This window comes from Drepanopeziza brunnea (assembly GCF_022702325.1).
Source record: "Drepanopeziza brunnea f. sp. 'multigermtubi' strain 214-2 chromosome Unknown ctg7, whole genome shotgun sequence".
Classification (NCBI taxonomy): Eukaryota; Fungi; Ascomycota; class Leotiomycetes; order Helotiales; family Drepanopezizaceae; genus Drepanopeziza; species Drepanopeziza brunnea.
This window is the reverse complement of record NW_027094070.1, coordinates 204,439-219,222: the sequence shown is the minus strand read 5'-3', so window position 1 is coordinate 219,222 and position 14,784 is coordinate 204,439. Positions and strand designations below refer to the sequence as shown.

General features: G+C 49.3%; 4 protein-coding genes across 5 annotated transcripts; 2 read left to right on the top strand and 2 right to left on the bottom strand.

The window, feature by feature from the left end:
• Positions 1-679: 679 nt before the first annotated feature.
• Positions 680-2,410, bottom strand: L3040_004616 (uncharacterized protein; the record flags this gene model as incomplete). 2 transcript variants are annotated; one of them, XM_066156260.1, is made up of 2 exons in its annotated part: positions 1,806-1,849; positions 1,900-2,410. In XM_066156260.1, the coding sequence occupies 2 exons, from the start codon at positions 2,408-2,410 to the stop codon at positions 1,806-1,808; spliced, it is 555 nt and encodes a 184-aa protein (XP_066011684.1). The 2 variants fall into 2 exon arrangements, with proteins under 2 accessions (XP_007287999.2, XP_066011684.1); XM_007287937.2 differs by having other exon boundaries at positions 680-2,410.
• A 3,816-nt stretch (positions 2,411-6,226) lies between these two features.
• L3040_004615 (uncharacterized protein) lies at positions 6,227-7,000 on the top strand (the record flags this gene model as incomplete). Its single annotated transcript, XM_007287936.1, has 3 exons — positions 6,227-6,431; positions 6,481-6,837; positions 6,891-7,000. The coding sequence occupies 3 exons, from the start codon at positions 6,227-6,229 to the stop codon at positions 6,998-7,000; spliced, it is 672 nt and encodes a 223-aa protein (XP_007287998.1).
• A 4,775-nt stretch (positions 7,001-11,775) lies between these two features.
• Positions 11,776-12,264, bottom strand: L3040_004614 (uncharacterized protein; the record flags this gene model as incomplete). Its single annotated transcript, XM_007287935.1, has 1 exon — positions 11,776-12,264. One exon carries the CDS (start codon positions 12,262-12,264, stop codon positions 11,776-11,778), a length of 489 nt encoding a protein of 162 aa, XP_007287997.1.
• A 630-nt stretch (positions 12,265-12,894) lies between these two features.
• Positions 12,895-14,541, top strand: L3040_004613 (uncharacterized protein; the record flags this gene model as incomplete). Its single annotated transcript, XM_007287934.1, has 1 exon — positions 12,895-14,541. One exon carries the CDS (start codon positions 12,895-12,897, stop codon positions 14,539-14,541), a length of 1,647 nt encoding a protein of 548 aa, XP_007287996.1.
• Positions 14,542-14,784: the final 243 nt, after the last annotated feature.

Below are 14,784 nucleotides of genomic sequence, written 5' to 3'. Positions count from 1 at the left end.
TTATAAGGCAAAGTTTCTTAAGCATATAAATTTTTTTTTTATTTATATTAATATTTGTTGTTTAATAAGTAGTATACCGTTACTGTCCCGCCTCGCTGGGTGTCCCGCCTTGGTGGTGCCGACCTGGCTGCGCCAGGTCGGGATTTTTTACAAATTAAATTCAAGGTAACCGACGATTACAGATAGAATAGATAGACATCCTCAAACACCGCTAGTACAGGAGCGGTGCAGAATACAGCCGGGGTCTCGTTGACGCTGAGGGTGGGGGGCTCTTCGTTTGTCTGTCTGTCTGTCTGTCTGTCTGTCTGTCTGTGTGGCTTTGTTGGGATGGTGGATGTGGATGTGGATGTGGGGGAGGAGATGGGAGAGGGGGAGGGATGTGGATGTGGATGTGGATAAGGGAGGGGAGGAGGGGAGAGGAGAGAGAGAGGAGGGGTGATGAGAGAGGGGAGGAGAGAGAAGAGAGAAGAGAGGAGAGGAGAGTAGAGTAGAGAGAAGAATCATGAATAATAAATGGCCACTATGGCACCGGTGTTGCTGTGACCAGTAACCGTGAGGGAGAGATCGCTGACTCTGATGACAAGGGAAGATAGAGAAACGTAATCTCCAAACATCAAACAATCACTGGCGGCGACTGCCACTTTGCTGCAGAGAGAGTAGGGAGGAGCAGCTGGGTGAATCACGATGGCATTTGGATAATAGTCTCTCCATCCCCGCCTTTCCAACAGATACCCGCTTTGCCTATCTTGCTCCTGGAAGCCATATATAACAGCAGGTAAATGTGTCCCGCAACGTACCCAAAGGAGTATATCCTGAACGACGTAAAATCCGCTTCGCGTACCAATCCCACTCCCCACCCAGCACGGTCATTGCCAATAAAGTCTCCAAGCTCCTCCCAGCATCGGTTTCGGCGTCCTTCGCTCCAATCTTCGCAGTTCACAAGCCAGTAGCCTCGCTCGAAATCCCTCAATGTACGCCTTTGGAATGCCGGATTTGGCAACGGTGGCATCTTCTTCTCGAGATTGGCCAGGGCAGGAGTCAGCAGCATTTCGGCCGTCAGATCCCCCGTAGAAGTGGCTGGTGGCCTGGGACGAATCTCAAGCTTCTCGTTCCAGACGAGCGGGCCGCTGGAGCTGCTCGTGACGGAAGGTTGATTGGGCTTACTTGACGGAAGCGCCGGCTGACGGCTCACGCTCACATGAGCACCTGGCGACTCCATCCGAAGCCGTTTTTCAGGCCTGGCGAGCAGATGCTGTGTCGACTTTGAGGGTTGAGCAGTACGACCTGCCGAGGTCGGTGGAGCAGTGGAAGATTGCGAGTCGTCGGAGTTTGCATTTGCCCACTTTCTCTTCAGGTCCAGCGCTGGGTCCTGCGTGGAGGGTGGAGCCAGGCGAACAGAGCGTCGTACCGGGCATTTCACCGGCGAAGGTGAAGATTGACTAGGAGCGTTTCCTGATGATGAGTCAAGTTCGCCTCGTAACCCAGATGGGAGGTCGAGACTGCTAGTCTTATTGCAGTCGGTTTCTGGCAATGGACTTGCTTCCCTTCTCACTGGACCCGGGAGCTCAAGACTGCTGGTAGTTTTGTCACTTGTCTTCGGCGACGAGTGTGATTCTCCTCCCTTCCTAGCCGGGAGCTCGAGACTGCTAGTATTGCGGCTTACTACGGGGGACAACGAGGCTCGTCCTCTCACCCCCGCTGGTACTTCAAGGCTGCTCGACTTGTTCCGACTGCTTTCAGGAGAGAGAGACGGCACGCCTCTCATATGAGCCGGGAGATCGAGACTGCTCGATTGCCTAAGCTTCTCAGGACTGTTGAGGTCTGATGTGGTTCTTGATCCTTGGCTCTCCTGGTTCTGGAGATACAACTCTAGCATCCGTGTTGGAGAAGAAAAGATACTCATAGCTTGGATATTCTCGGGTTGAGAGTCCGCGATTTCGCTCGGCGGAGCGCGCCACGAGCCCGTCTCTCCATGTTCCTGATTCTGGTCATCTTCCGGCGCGTCAACATGACAGCTAACTCGAGCTTGAAACACAGGAGAGCCCGCATTATCTTCCACGCTGTTGAACGACAGGTCTGGAGAGTTGATGGGTTGGGAGCATCTAAATATATCGTACTCATAGATATCCTCCTCTGCGCTACTGTACTCATCCCCAGGGCGAAACGATTTTTGGGATTCCCGATCCTCCTGGGTTGATCGTGGCAACTCGTGCTGAAGATGGCTGCCCGCCTGTGTATCTTTTTCCAATGTCGCATCGTCTGCTAGCTCCTCCACTATTGTTACCCGTTGCCATGGCTGAAAATCCAAGTATGCCTGTGCCAGTGCTCTGTATCGCGTATCATCCTGCCCTCTGCTCGGCGCGGTGGCGTGGACCAAGATCTCGACGTCTTTTCGGGCGATGTCTGCCATAGCTGCGATACAAGCTCGTGTTCATTATGTTGTTGATAAGCAAAGCAAATGGTGGGTTGCGCAAGGGTGTTATCGGCTTTGTTGTGGTCGTAAATGTCGAGCTCTTGTCGAGGTGAAGACGTGGTGGTTCGGAGGCTCCCAGCGCCACTCCATGGGGCTCGACCATTTCGGTCTTGGCTCGAAACACGACCTCATGTGACTTAGCTCCAGTGACCCTGGTAATGCTTCCCCTCAAACAGGCCCTGATACATACTTACGTAATCTTGGTTCGTATAGGTTACCTTAGTTCAAGGGCCTTTCCTATCTACTCAATCAGACCAGACTCGCCAGGGCTTGAGTCGCTCTCTTATTGAAGGCAGGCACAACTCCCACAAGATAGCTTATATACACGTCGCTCCCAAATCGGGCTCTGATCTGACCTACCTACTACTATCTATCACTCATTGCCGAGGCGCACCCTGCTTCAGAGGAAGAGGGGCTCGACCAACGCAGCTAGCTAGCTAGCTACCTACCCAGCTGGCGTTGTGATTAAGATACTACTATATTCCCAAATGATAGCATCCGGTTGGAGCCTCTATCCATTCTGCTTGCAAGCCGTAAAACACACACACCTGTCCCCAACCAGGGGAGAGATGCCTATGACCGGTACCACGGGAGCAGCAGCCTGTCCGAGGGGATGCACACCTACTACGTACGAGCCAGCTCATCGACGCTGGTTGCTACCGGTACCGGTATCTCACCTTGAGCTGCTCTGACCCCCTCGGCCTTTCAAGTGGATCATGTACCTATAGGCACGGGTACCGTATGTGTAGACCCTAGCTTCGAGTCTCTCGGGCTTTTCTGCGCCAGGTACGTAGTACCTACCTACCTACCCAGAGCGGTGGTAAATAGGCCGGTTCAGATTCGAGGATCTAGAGTGCATGCAGCTGCTGGGTATCGGCCGCCGGATTTTTTTATCGGAGCGGGTTGACGGGCAAATCTTTTTTTTTTTTGAACCTCTGCGCCGAGCTATTTTCTCATCATAGCGAGCTAATAAGTAAATCTTTTTCGAACTTCTGCGAAGACTTATTTTCTTATTATAGCGGGCTGATAGTGAATCTTTTTTGAACTTCTATAAAAAGCTATCTTCTCACCGGAACGAATTGACAAGTACATCTTTTTTGAATCTCTGCGCCGAGCTATTTTCTCACCATCGCGAATTGACAAGCAAATCTTTTTTGAACTTCTGCGAAGACCTATTTTCTTATTATAGCGGGCTGATAGTGAATCTTTTTCGAACCTCTGCGCCGAGCTATTTTCTCAGGGGCTTAGCGCGCAACCCCGCCAGGTACCGCGAGAGCGATGGTTTCACACAACCAGAATAGGAGCGTAAATAAATATAGCAAGCAAGCAGGTCGAAAATAGCGGTGTTGGGCCTGACTATTTTCGCATTTCCGAGCCTGGCGTTGGAGCCCGTTCGGTCGGTTGCCGCACTGGCTGTACTGTAGTAGTAGGCTGTAGGAGCGTCGTCCATCGGCCTGGCTTCCGTGTCCAAGCAGGTTCCGCGAAGCTGGAGAAGGCGTGTGCATGTGCGTGTCCAGTGTGAAGTCGGATGACGTGCCCTCGAAGGAAGACAGAGGTGGGCGCGATGGGGGGGGGAGTTGGCGGCTGATCAGGGGTCGCTGTTTCCCGTTTCTAGTAGTACAACCTCGGATATCCGCACGGTTTCGGAGGAGCGGGGGGAGGGAAGGAATATACTACTACTACTACCACTACTACTGCAAGGTACTGTCACCTACAACTTCGCACCAGACGTGATCTCGCCTTGGGAGGCTGCAAGATCTTGACGGATAGCTGGCTGGCTGCACGAGCGGCCAGTGAGTGATCTTGAATCCAATCATGATCGGCACGATTGGCAGTCCGGCCGGCTGAGGCTTAGACAAGAGGAAATTTTTAGCTGAGGTTCCCGGACGTGAGTAGTAATTTGAGGTGCAAGATTGGCAGGCATGTGTCGATCGGAAGGTTTGGGGAGGGCATGGGAAATAAAGTTGCGGATAAGGTCTTGCACAAGAGAGAGAGAGAGAGACACAGACAGAGACACAGAGAGAGAGAGACCGAGAAACCGAGAAACCGAGAGGCCGAGAGACCGAGAGGCCGAGCGTAAGAGGAGGGGACAGGGGCTGGTCGGTCGGTCGCAACCCCTAGTGAGATGAGATTGGGCAAAAACCCTCCCCCATGTGTTACGTATGGATTGCGACCAAGCGCGTCATCTCCGACGGGCTCTGCTGCGGGTCGACCTCTGCTGCGACGTGCCACCGAAGGAAAGTTCCGGAACGGCCAGCATGGCCCAGTAACCTTTTTTTCGTCACGTTTTTTTTTCCATTTTTTTTTTTTTTCATCAACGTGACCCTCATCCGGCCGGCATTCGCGGGAACTATTGGAAATACACTTCTGATGGTTCTGAGCCCACGAGGGTGCAGTAATAGCAGGTAGTAGTATAGGTAGGTAGTGGTGTAGGTCGTGGTATTGGTAGTAGGTAGGTAGTAGTAGTAGTATCGGTAGTACTACTACGTACTTTCGTCAGCTCGCGATCCCGACCGAGGTTGGCAGTCGATGCGAGCGATACCGGTGTCCGACGGGAGTTTGGTTGGTGAGAGCTGTCAGCGTTGTCTATTTCCAAGTACAATCGGGTGTATTATTGTACTTGTAGTATGCAGAATGGGTGGTGCGGCATAATTCCCCAAATTTAGCGAACCTTTCTCCAGACTTTATGCTTGCACGCACGCATGCATGCATACATGCACCCCAGAGCCCTGAGCGAGGCAGTGTAACGCGCGATGTAACGAAGGATTGCCCACAGTGCAGTGCAGTGCATTGCAGTACTCCCTACTCCCGACTCCCGGCTCCCGCAGCTCCGAGGACCCGCTGCAGTGTATCCTGGGCACGGGGGAGTTCAAGCAGTAGTACGTAGGTAGGTACGTACTACTAGTACGTAGTAGCCAGATCAAGTACCACTACCACTACCACTACCACTACCACTCCCACTCCCTAACAATATCCATCTGGAAATCACGGGATTTGAGACTGGAGATACTACATCCACGAAATAGGTGGCCGTCTCGAATGACCCGGATCACCCCGTGAGCCCTGGATTTCGGAGATGATTTTAATTTACTAGGTAGTACTACTACTACGACTACGACTACGACTACTACTACTACTCCTCCTCCTCCTCCTCCTCCTCCTACTCCTAATTTCCACCTTCATATCAGTGCAGCTCCAGCCCCTAATTAGCGCCGCCTGTCAACAACGTCCGTCAACGTCAGCGCTCAACCCTCCATGAACCCTGGCCCCATCTCCCCTGGCGCCACACCAGATCCGGCCATCAGGTGCGGTCGGCATAATCTTAAATAAGAATTATTGTGGGCCGCCGAGAGATGTCAGCCAATTGTGCGCCACGGCAGCTACTAATTAAGCCTAGCCCGCAACACCTTTCAACCGAGTACTTAGTTCCTGCTTTTTCCCCCTCTTCCTCTTGTTCTCTCTCCCTCTCTCTTCTCACGCCGCGCACAGTCATCCTCTTTTGAAGAAGCTCCCTCCCTCACTCGCTCAAACCAAAACCACATTCGTTGTCATTTCATAGCCTCAATTTTCGCGACTCGCTTTCTCCATGTAAGTAAACAACAGTCCGTCTCCATTCTCGCCCGTCGGTCCACGTCTCGACGCGAGTGGCCCTCTCCCGGTAGTCATTGTCCGCCAGCGACTAATCGGTGTTTACTCCAGAATAGAACCCCTCAACCGTCGTCCAAGGCTACAAACCACCACCCGCTCTTCAAAATGCAATACTCATCCACTGTCGTCTCCGCTGCGACCCTGTTCTCCATGGTCCAGGCCGTCATCATCACCAACACTGCTGAATCCTTCACCGGCGTCACCGCTGGACAGCCCCTCGAGATCACCTGGAGCGGTGCCACTGGACCCGTCTCTCTGACCTTGAAGAACGGCCCGTCCACCGACCTTGACGACGTGCTCGACATTGCCTGTGAGTTTCTCTACCAACCCCTTCTTGAGCCCTCGTTGACAAGGTCCAGCTGGTCAGACCGGTACTAGCTACACCTGGACTCCGCCATCCACCCTGCCACCGGATACCACCTACGCCATCGAGATCGAGGACTCGACCGACACCCCTAACTACACTGTTCAATTCGCCATCACCGGAGGCACCGGAAGTGTTCCATCGTACAAGGTCTCGTCTGCCCCAACCCCCGTCGCTTCCGTCGAATCGTCCGCCCCCGCGACCCACCCCCCATACACGACCGCGCACACTACCTCTGCCCCTCACCCAGCCCCAACCGTGCCAGGCAATGCAACCACCCCCGTAGCCCCTCCCGTGGCCTCGGCTTCCCCTTCCATCTCCCCCAACGGTACCATGGGTACCCCCGGGCCATGTAAGTCCTCCTCCAACTTCTGATAACCCAGAACTACGCGCTAACCGGTACAGACTCCACCAACCCTGCCATTGCCCCTCCCAACGACAACTCGGCCGGCAGCTTTGCCTCCCCCCTTGCATTTGTTTTCCTGGCTTTCGCTGGTCTCCTGACCCTCAACTAAACTGGACTGCGTTTCGAAAATGGTGTCACAGCTTGCACATGAATCGTTTCAACGTTAGTAATAGAGGCGCCTCGGAGGACAGCTCGTTGTCAGTTTACAGGAATCATAATGCGCGGTGCAAAACATGGGATCTCTTTGGGCTGCGGAACTTGCACACTGGCTTGTATGCATCGGGGTGGCGCATTTGATAGACTCGTGCATTAGCATTGAGATGTTTGATTTTCTTGATTCGATTGCATTGCTATGTATCTATTGAACTCTGGTTTCGGTAGATGGGCCCAGATACAACCTAATTGAACAATTTCTAAAATCTGATGATTCTCGTGTGAGTGAAGTCTCTGGTGTCGTCTCGTTGCCCCACTTGGCACGTGCCGGGCGCTTGGTGCCATGTCTTGTGTTCCTATCATGACAATACGCAATGCAGAATCGATTTGATGAAATCTAGGCACGTTGGTGCACAACTACAGATGGATAGCAGCGCTTCTCTCCCCCTCGCCTCTATGTCCCTGCCCCGCGTTGGTCCCTCCTGGATCTGACTACGATTACTACCGTGTAGGAATCCTACGCCGTGGTACCGTCCTTGTGTTGCGGAGTATTGCTGTGGGCGGATAAGGAGGGGGGGGGGGGGGCAAGAAAGAAAAAAAAGAAACTGAAAAAGAAACTGAAAAAGAAAGACGAAAAAGAAAGACGGAAAAAGAAAGACGAAAAAAACTGAATGTCACCGCCGTCGCTGCTGCTGCTGCTGCTTTGTTTTTTTGTTTGTGCTTTGCTATGCTATGCTAGCCAGCTTGCAAGCCTGCTGCGCGTGGTAAGTGAGGTGAGTGAGGTGAGTGAGGTAAGTGAGTGAGGTAGGTGAGTGAGGTAAGTGAGTGAGGTAGGTGAGTGAGGTGAGGTGAGTGAGGTAGGTGAGGTGAGTGAGGTAAGTGAGTGAGGTGAGGTGAGGTAAGGTCGAGAAAGAAAAACACATGTATATAAAGAAGTCGAGAAAAAAATGTTCTTTTTAAACTAAATTCTTTGGAGGGGGCTTGGAGCTTGTAGGGGGGGGGGGGGGGGGTGAGAGGGGAGTTGGGCAGAGCAGGAGCTGCATATACAGTAGGCTGTCTGGCTAGAGTGAGAATGCACTCGCGATGGGACGAATGGACGTGATGATATTAGCGAGCGACGCCACGCCACACGCTCGCTGCCTTTGGAGGCAGGTTGGCGGGTCAGGTCAGGTCCAAAAAAAAAAAAAAAAAAAAAAAAAAAAAAAAAAAAAGTCCCGGTCCCGATCAATGTGAGGGGGGGCCTGCGGTGCCGAAGTCGAGGTGGAATGATGTGAATCCTAAGCTCGGGCGGGCACCTACCTACCTACTACGTACCGTACGTAGTAGTTTACATCATAGACGTAGGGACCGGTATAGGTAGCATTGCATTGTTCAATAGGTAGGTACCTAGGTACTTCAAGCTCCGATGGGCGAACGGGCGCTAAGTAGGTAGAAAGATCAAGGGTCCTTTCCATTCCGTTCCGTTCCATTCCATTCCCGGCGTGGAGGGCTCCGATCTGCACTGACGTGGGTACCGTACTGGTATGCAGCTAGCGGTACTGTACAGTACAGTACGGTAGGTAGGTAGGTAGGTAGCTCTACGTACAGGCATTCCTGTCTCGGCAATGTCTGTCTGAGATGTGGAGGTCTGGCTGGGCCTGGACTCTTGCCGCGGACCTGTACAGTTACTGCTCGTACTACTAGGTACGTACCGGTGCGTACTTACTTCCTTCCCTTGCCTGACTGACTGATTACCTAGATAGGGCTGTTGCAGATAAGAGGGCTAGGCTACCTTAAAGGCAGGTAGGGGGTCATTTGAGCGGTCCTCTGACCCTCTTTTATAAAAGACGATTATTGGACCGTTTAAAATCAGTACTAGTTACAAATCAAGAATAGTTTACCTTTTTGATCGTCCCCGAGCTTGGGACCGTCTTACGGCCGTCCCATGGCCGTCCCCGTCTATATTTTTAAAACAGGCTTATTAATAAGCTCGTTTAAAAAATTGAAATAGTTCGATGACCATTTTATAGAAGATATAGTTATAGATAAAAATTATCTTGTAAATAAAATTGTTTTAATAATAATTTAAGAAGTTCGACGCCAAGATATTTCTCGGTATCGCTACCACGGCTTGTATATCAACGCTTTAAATTTTTTATAATCGGAATCGATCGATTGAGCAAAAGTTCACCCGCGCATATAATGCCCTGTATTGCTTGCTAAGTGGGTAAGGGGAGGGTGGTAGTAGAGGGTACACTGCTATGCAATTGAAAGAAAATAAAGATTATTTGCTTACTAATCTACGTTTTCGGGGACGGTTTCAAGTTCGGGGACGGCCTTGGGACGGCCACAGGACGGTCTTAAAACGGTCTTTTCATAAAAAGACCGACTTTTATAAACAACTATTTAATCGATCAAAACCGTCTTATTTTAGTAATAATCTTTTCACGAAAAGACGAGCTCTTATAAAAAACGATTCAATCGATTGAAATAGTTTTATTTTAGCTACGATTTAAATGATTTAAATCGTTTGTTTTTAGATTCTATTCAATTTTAAGTATCGGCTTAGGGTGATCCACTAGCTATGCCAACCTCTTGGAATCGTCTTCTAAAGAGACCGTCATCGGATTGTCAGCTGACGGTTTAAATAACCCTTTACCTGCCTTTAAGGTAGGCCAGCCAGACAAGTAAGTACCTACGCGGATTGGATCCTCTGCGGTGAGTAGATAAATACATAGATAAATAAATAAATATATATATATAGATAAATGCATACATAGATAAATACATACATAGATAAATACATAAATACATAAATACATAAATACATAAATACATAAATACATAAATACATAAATACATAAATACATAAATACATAAATACATAAATACATAAATACATAAATACATAAATACATAAATACATAAATACATAAATACATAAATACATAAATACATAAATACATAAATACATAAATACATAAATACATAAATACATAAATACATAAATACATAAATACATAAATACATAAATACATAAATACATAAATACATAAATACATAAATACATAAATACATAAATACATAAATACATAAATACATAAATACATAAATACATAAATACATAAATACATAAATACATAAATACATAAATACATAAATACATAAATACATAAATACATAAATACATAAATACATAAATACATAAATACATAAATACATAAATACATAAATAAATAAATAAATAAATAAATAAATAAATAGATAAATGAATACATAGATAAATACATAGATAAATGAATGAATGAATGAATGAATGAATGAATGAATGAATGAATGAATGAATAAATCAATAGATCAATAGATCAATAAATAAAACTGCGAATCTGAGCCGTTTCCCGTCTCGGTTTGGTTTGGTTTTTTTATCATCATTAATGATAATGATGATGATGATGATGATAGTCATATGTATATATATAGATATATACTTTTCGGCCTTGAAGCCTTTTTTTTTTTTTTTTTTTTTTTTTTTTTTCAAGACGAGGAGCAAGAGTCGATTGATTGATTGATTGATTGATTGATTGATTGATTGATTGATTGATTGATTGATTGATTGATTGATTGATTGATTGATTGATTAGCCGACCGAGAGTGTGGCTGAGAGGTAGCTACTGTACCGGTAGTAGTCATAGTGATAGTAATAGTAATACTAATACTAATACTAAGTGAGGATAGACGAATGAATGAACGAACGTCCCTGCTCTACAAGGAGAGATACACACGAGATATCCCGCCGTAGGTAGGTAGCCAGAAGAAGATTAGATACGCGACTCTACTACTACTGTATATTCTATTCAGGTTCACCATGCCTGTTTCCCTGCGAGAAAGAAAGTAGGTCCCGAGGTAGACTCTCACCGTACCGATCACATGGCTCGACGGCGAGGAGGACTCTCTCGTTTCGATCCATTTTTTCGCGTTCGCTGTTTACATGTGAATTTGGATCAGGCGAGAGGGTAGTAGTAGTAGTAGTAGTATTCCTCCGCAGTAGCACTCGGTAACGTCCTGGCGCCCGCCTTGGGCTGGGGACCTACCTCCCTTAGTAGACGGCGACGTGCCAAGTAAATACGAGGTTCTGCCCCCCTTCACAAATACAGAGAAGGAAAAACCACGAAGGGGGAAAAGCCCTCTGATAAGTAGTCCCGTCCGGGTTTCTGATCCCGCGGTAGGGCAGTCCTTATACAGCACCCCCATCCCCCCCCAACAAAGGCATTGCAAGTGTATATGTAGCGTAGCGAAGCTGCTATCGGCTGAGCCCTTCCCTTACGGATAGGATGGATCGCAGAAAATAGAAGTCTTAGTCGAAGGAAGAATCTATTGAGTAAGGCAGTTACGCCGTCGTTATAGCGTAACGCGTGTCGGTGTCGATGAAACTCGAGGCCGGAAGGAGGTCAGCCAGGGGCATGCAGTATGTACTTACCGAATTAAGCGAGAGAGAGAGAGAGAAAGGAGGCCGTTGTTTACACGAGCGGCTCTCAGGATGAAGATTTAATTATTATTACACTTTACTATCGTTAGAAGAGCATCTCGAGAAGAAGAAGTGTCACTCTTGCAAAGAAAAAATCCGGTCCCTATCATGACCGTTACATAATACATAATCATCAAGACCGATAAATCAACAACAAGGAAATCTTTATTTCGCTAGTGAAAAACTTTCGAAAGAAAGAGATAGAGAGAGAGAGAGAGAGAGACTAACTAAAATACAGAGTCCGCCTCACCCTCTAACCAGTCCTGAAGAAACAGAAACAAGACAACGTTTCCAAGCCCCACCAAAGCCATCCCGACCAGATACTCCAACAGCCACCTCAGGTAGCCCAGACCGAGAAAGACCAGCAGCAGCACGGCAATGGCCATGAGACACCCCTGGAACTCTCCCAGGAAGGTCCTGATCGCGGCTTCGTACTCGTACGCGGGGACGGCGGCGGGAGCACGCAGAGCGAAGTGCGTGTCGTCGCCTGGCATGGCTGCGATCTCGGAGTGGTCCTGGTAGTGGCTGTTGATGCTTGGGGCGAGCGGGGACTCGGGGCCGCGGTGGTTGTACACTTTGAATTTCGCGTCGCGGAAGGCCAGGGCGTGGGTGGTGGTGGTGGGGAAATAGGGGCGCGGGCGGAAGCTGCGGAGGGAATCGGTTTCGGGAGCGAGGAAGGCGGTGCAGACGGTGCATGGTGATGTTGGGGTTGACATGTTGAAAATTAGCGTCGTATATATTGTTGCGGGTTTGTTTATTACCTGGTAAGCGAGTATACGTACGTATTGGGACAGTGACGCCGGCGTCAAGGGGAAGAAATGGCGCAAAGCAAGGGAAAGTAAGCAGGGTTTAGTGATTGATGTGAAAAGAATTGTGTATAGAGGAGGCTTTTTTTTTTGGGCGTGCTGGTCATAGGTGCTGATATACAGGCAGTCGTCTTTGTGAGGGTGGAGAACAAAGAGAACTTTACCGAGGACTGCCACAATGGCAATGTTATTGACGGTCAAGGCATCGACAAAGGTATAGGCAGGCTGGGCAAGCGAGCAGAACAGCAACAGAACAGCGTCTTTGGCAGGGCTCTTTTGATGAGAACAATGTAATCATAGAGTCGATTGTCAATTGACAATATGCTCTTTGTTGATCGCTTACAGCTCAAAGGGATTGTGGCTTACCAGAATCCCCACTAGAGAACAGTTTGAAAGACGCAGTATACATACCCATAATAGCCGGCCTCACAACAAACTTGTTCTCGTTCTTGTTTCTCGTCCTACGCGTTGACCGAATCCACTCACAGGACCAGTTCAAACACCATCAACGACAACAACTCCGAATATTCGCACATCACCATGTGCCGATTCACCACCACCCACTTCTCTGCATGCACCCACGTCGAAACTGAGACTCAGACCTGTCACCTCACAAACGTCAACAGGTTCCCGAGAGTCACTCCCTGCTTTCCACAGGACTGCAGGCCAACGACACTGGTCGGTCAGTGTTTCGACTGCAGGTCAGGCTACCTGACACACGATCTTGGGTCCCGACGGGCACCCACATACCAGAAGACATACACTGGACCGGCTCCGCGTATCTTCGGCTGGGACAACCAGGATGACCAGAACGAAGAAAGATGGGAGCCTAGAAAGCAGAAAAGGAATACGCTGAGAGATCGCCAGCTCAACCGAGTCCCAGGAGAGGGTTTTGCTGCAGGATATGCCAGACTGGACCTGCCGAATCAGAGACTTTATGTCCCAGAGAGGAAGGCAACAGCTGATGATGCAGCCAGACAGGCAATCAGGGATGCAACCAGGGATTTAACACGGGATATCCTGAGCCGAGGAATCACAACGAGAGATGAGGGATGGAGTGGCAGGTCCGGAAATCGACATCCCGATCTGCCAACTAGGACGACGGTTACAGACTCACTCGGAGACTCTGCACGCCCTGCTGCTCCGACACCACCTCGAGTCGAAGAGCCTGAGACCATAGCTCAACAACCATGGGTCGACGACAGACTCCACAAGCTCAAGAACCAGCAACGCATAGAACGCGTGAGAGAGGGCGCGCAAGACGCGAGAACACCACAGAATACCAATATACCCTCGGAAATCAGACGAATGCCTCTCTCATTCAGGGCCGCAGAACATATCCGACGACAAGCTGATCGCAAGGAGGAAGCCACGCAGGCGTGGTCGAAGAGGCAGCCGGAATGGACTCAACACAAACTGCTGGTCCACACAGAGAGCAAGGAACTGTTCTTGCCCACCATCACGCCATCAGACGTCGAGAAAAGAAGACAGGCCGATCGGACATGGAAGAAAGCAGAGACTGCAGTTGATGACGAGAGCAGGAGAAAGGCGGCCGAGCTCTGGGCTAACTTGCTAAAGAGTGAGCAGCAGCTGGTCCACTCCAAGAGCAAGGAGCTGTTCCTGCCCACAGCAGTCGCAGCACTCGCTGTACCAGAGGCTGAGCGAAGGAGAGAGGCCACAGAGGCCTGGGAAAACATGCTGAAAGATCAGCAGCGCCAGCTTGTCATTAAGCATTCAGCAAGCAAAGAGCTTTTCCTCCCCAGCACTCCGAGGGCACAAGACTACTCGGAGCGGACCAGGGAAGCCACAGCAGCTTGGGAGAACACCGAGCGATCATGGGCCAGTCACCGCCCCATGATCCACACCGTAAGCAAGGAGCTCTTCCTCACAATGACACCCACTCATACCCACAACCTCTCCGAGATGAAGGACGCCTCTGAACTCTCGAGAATCTCGATGATGTTTGAGACCGCCTTCGCCACCGCCGCAACAACCACGCGAGCAGACACTGGAAAGCTCGAAGCGCAGCTGGATGTGAACTCGCGTCGCGGCACATTACATGAGGGTAGTGAGATGATAGAGGTGAAGTATGTGTACGAATTACCGAACGTGGAGCAACTCCCGATGATGACCTTCGACGGCACGTGCCTCGAGATAGTCACGTGCGCTTCGGAGTGCAAGAGCTGAAGAAGAACACGGAACACAGTGCCGTAAAATAGAGGAAGTGAGAACACTGAAAATGCGGAAGAAATGAATGATGGGCCGAAATAGTGCTTTGTGTTTCGTCTTCTTCGAGCGAGCATATTTTCTCCTGTGATTTTAGCGGATTGCCATTTTTTGTATTTTTTGCATACATGCGCACAGGTGGAAATAGTCTTTTGACTTAGATGGATAACAAATAGATACATCTTTTACATGGGAAAGCCAGAA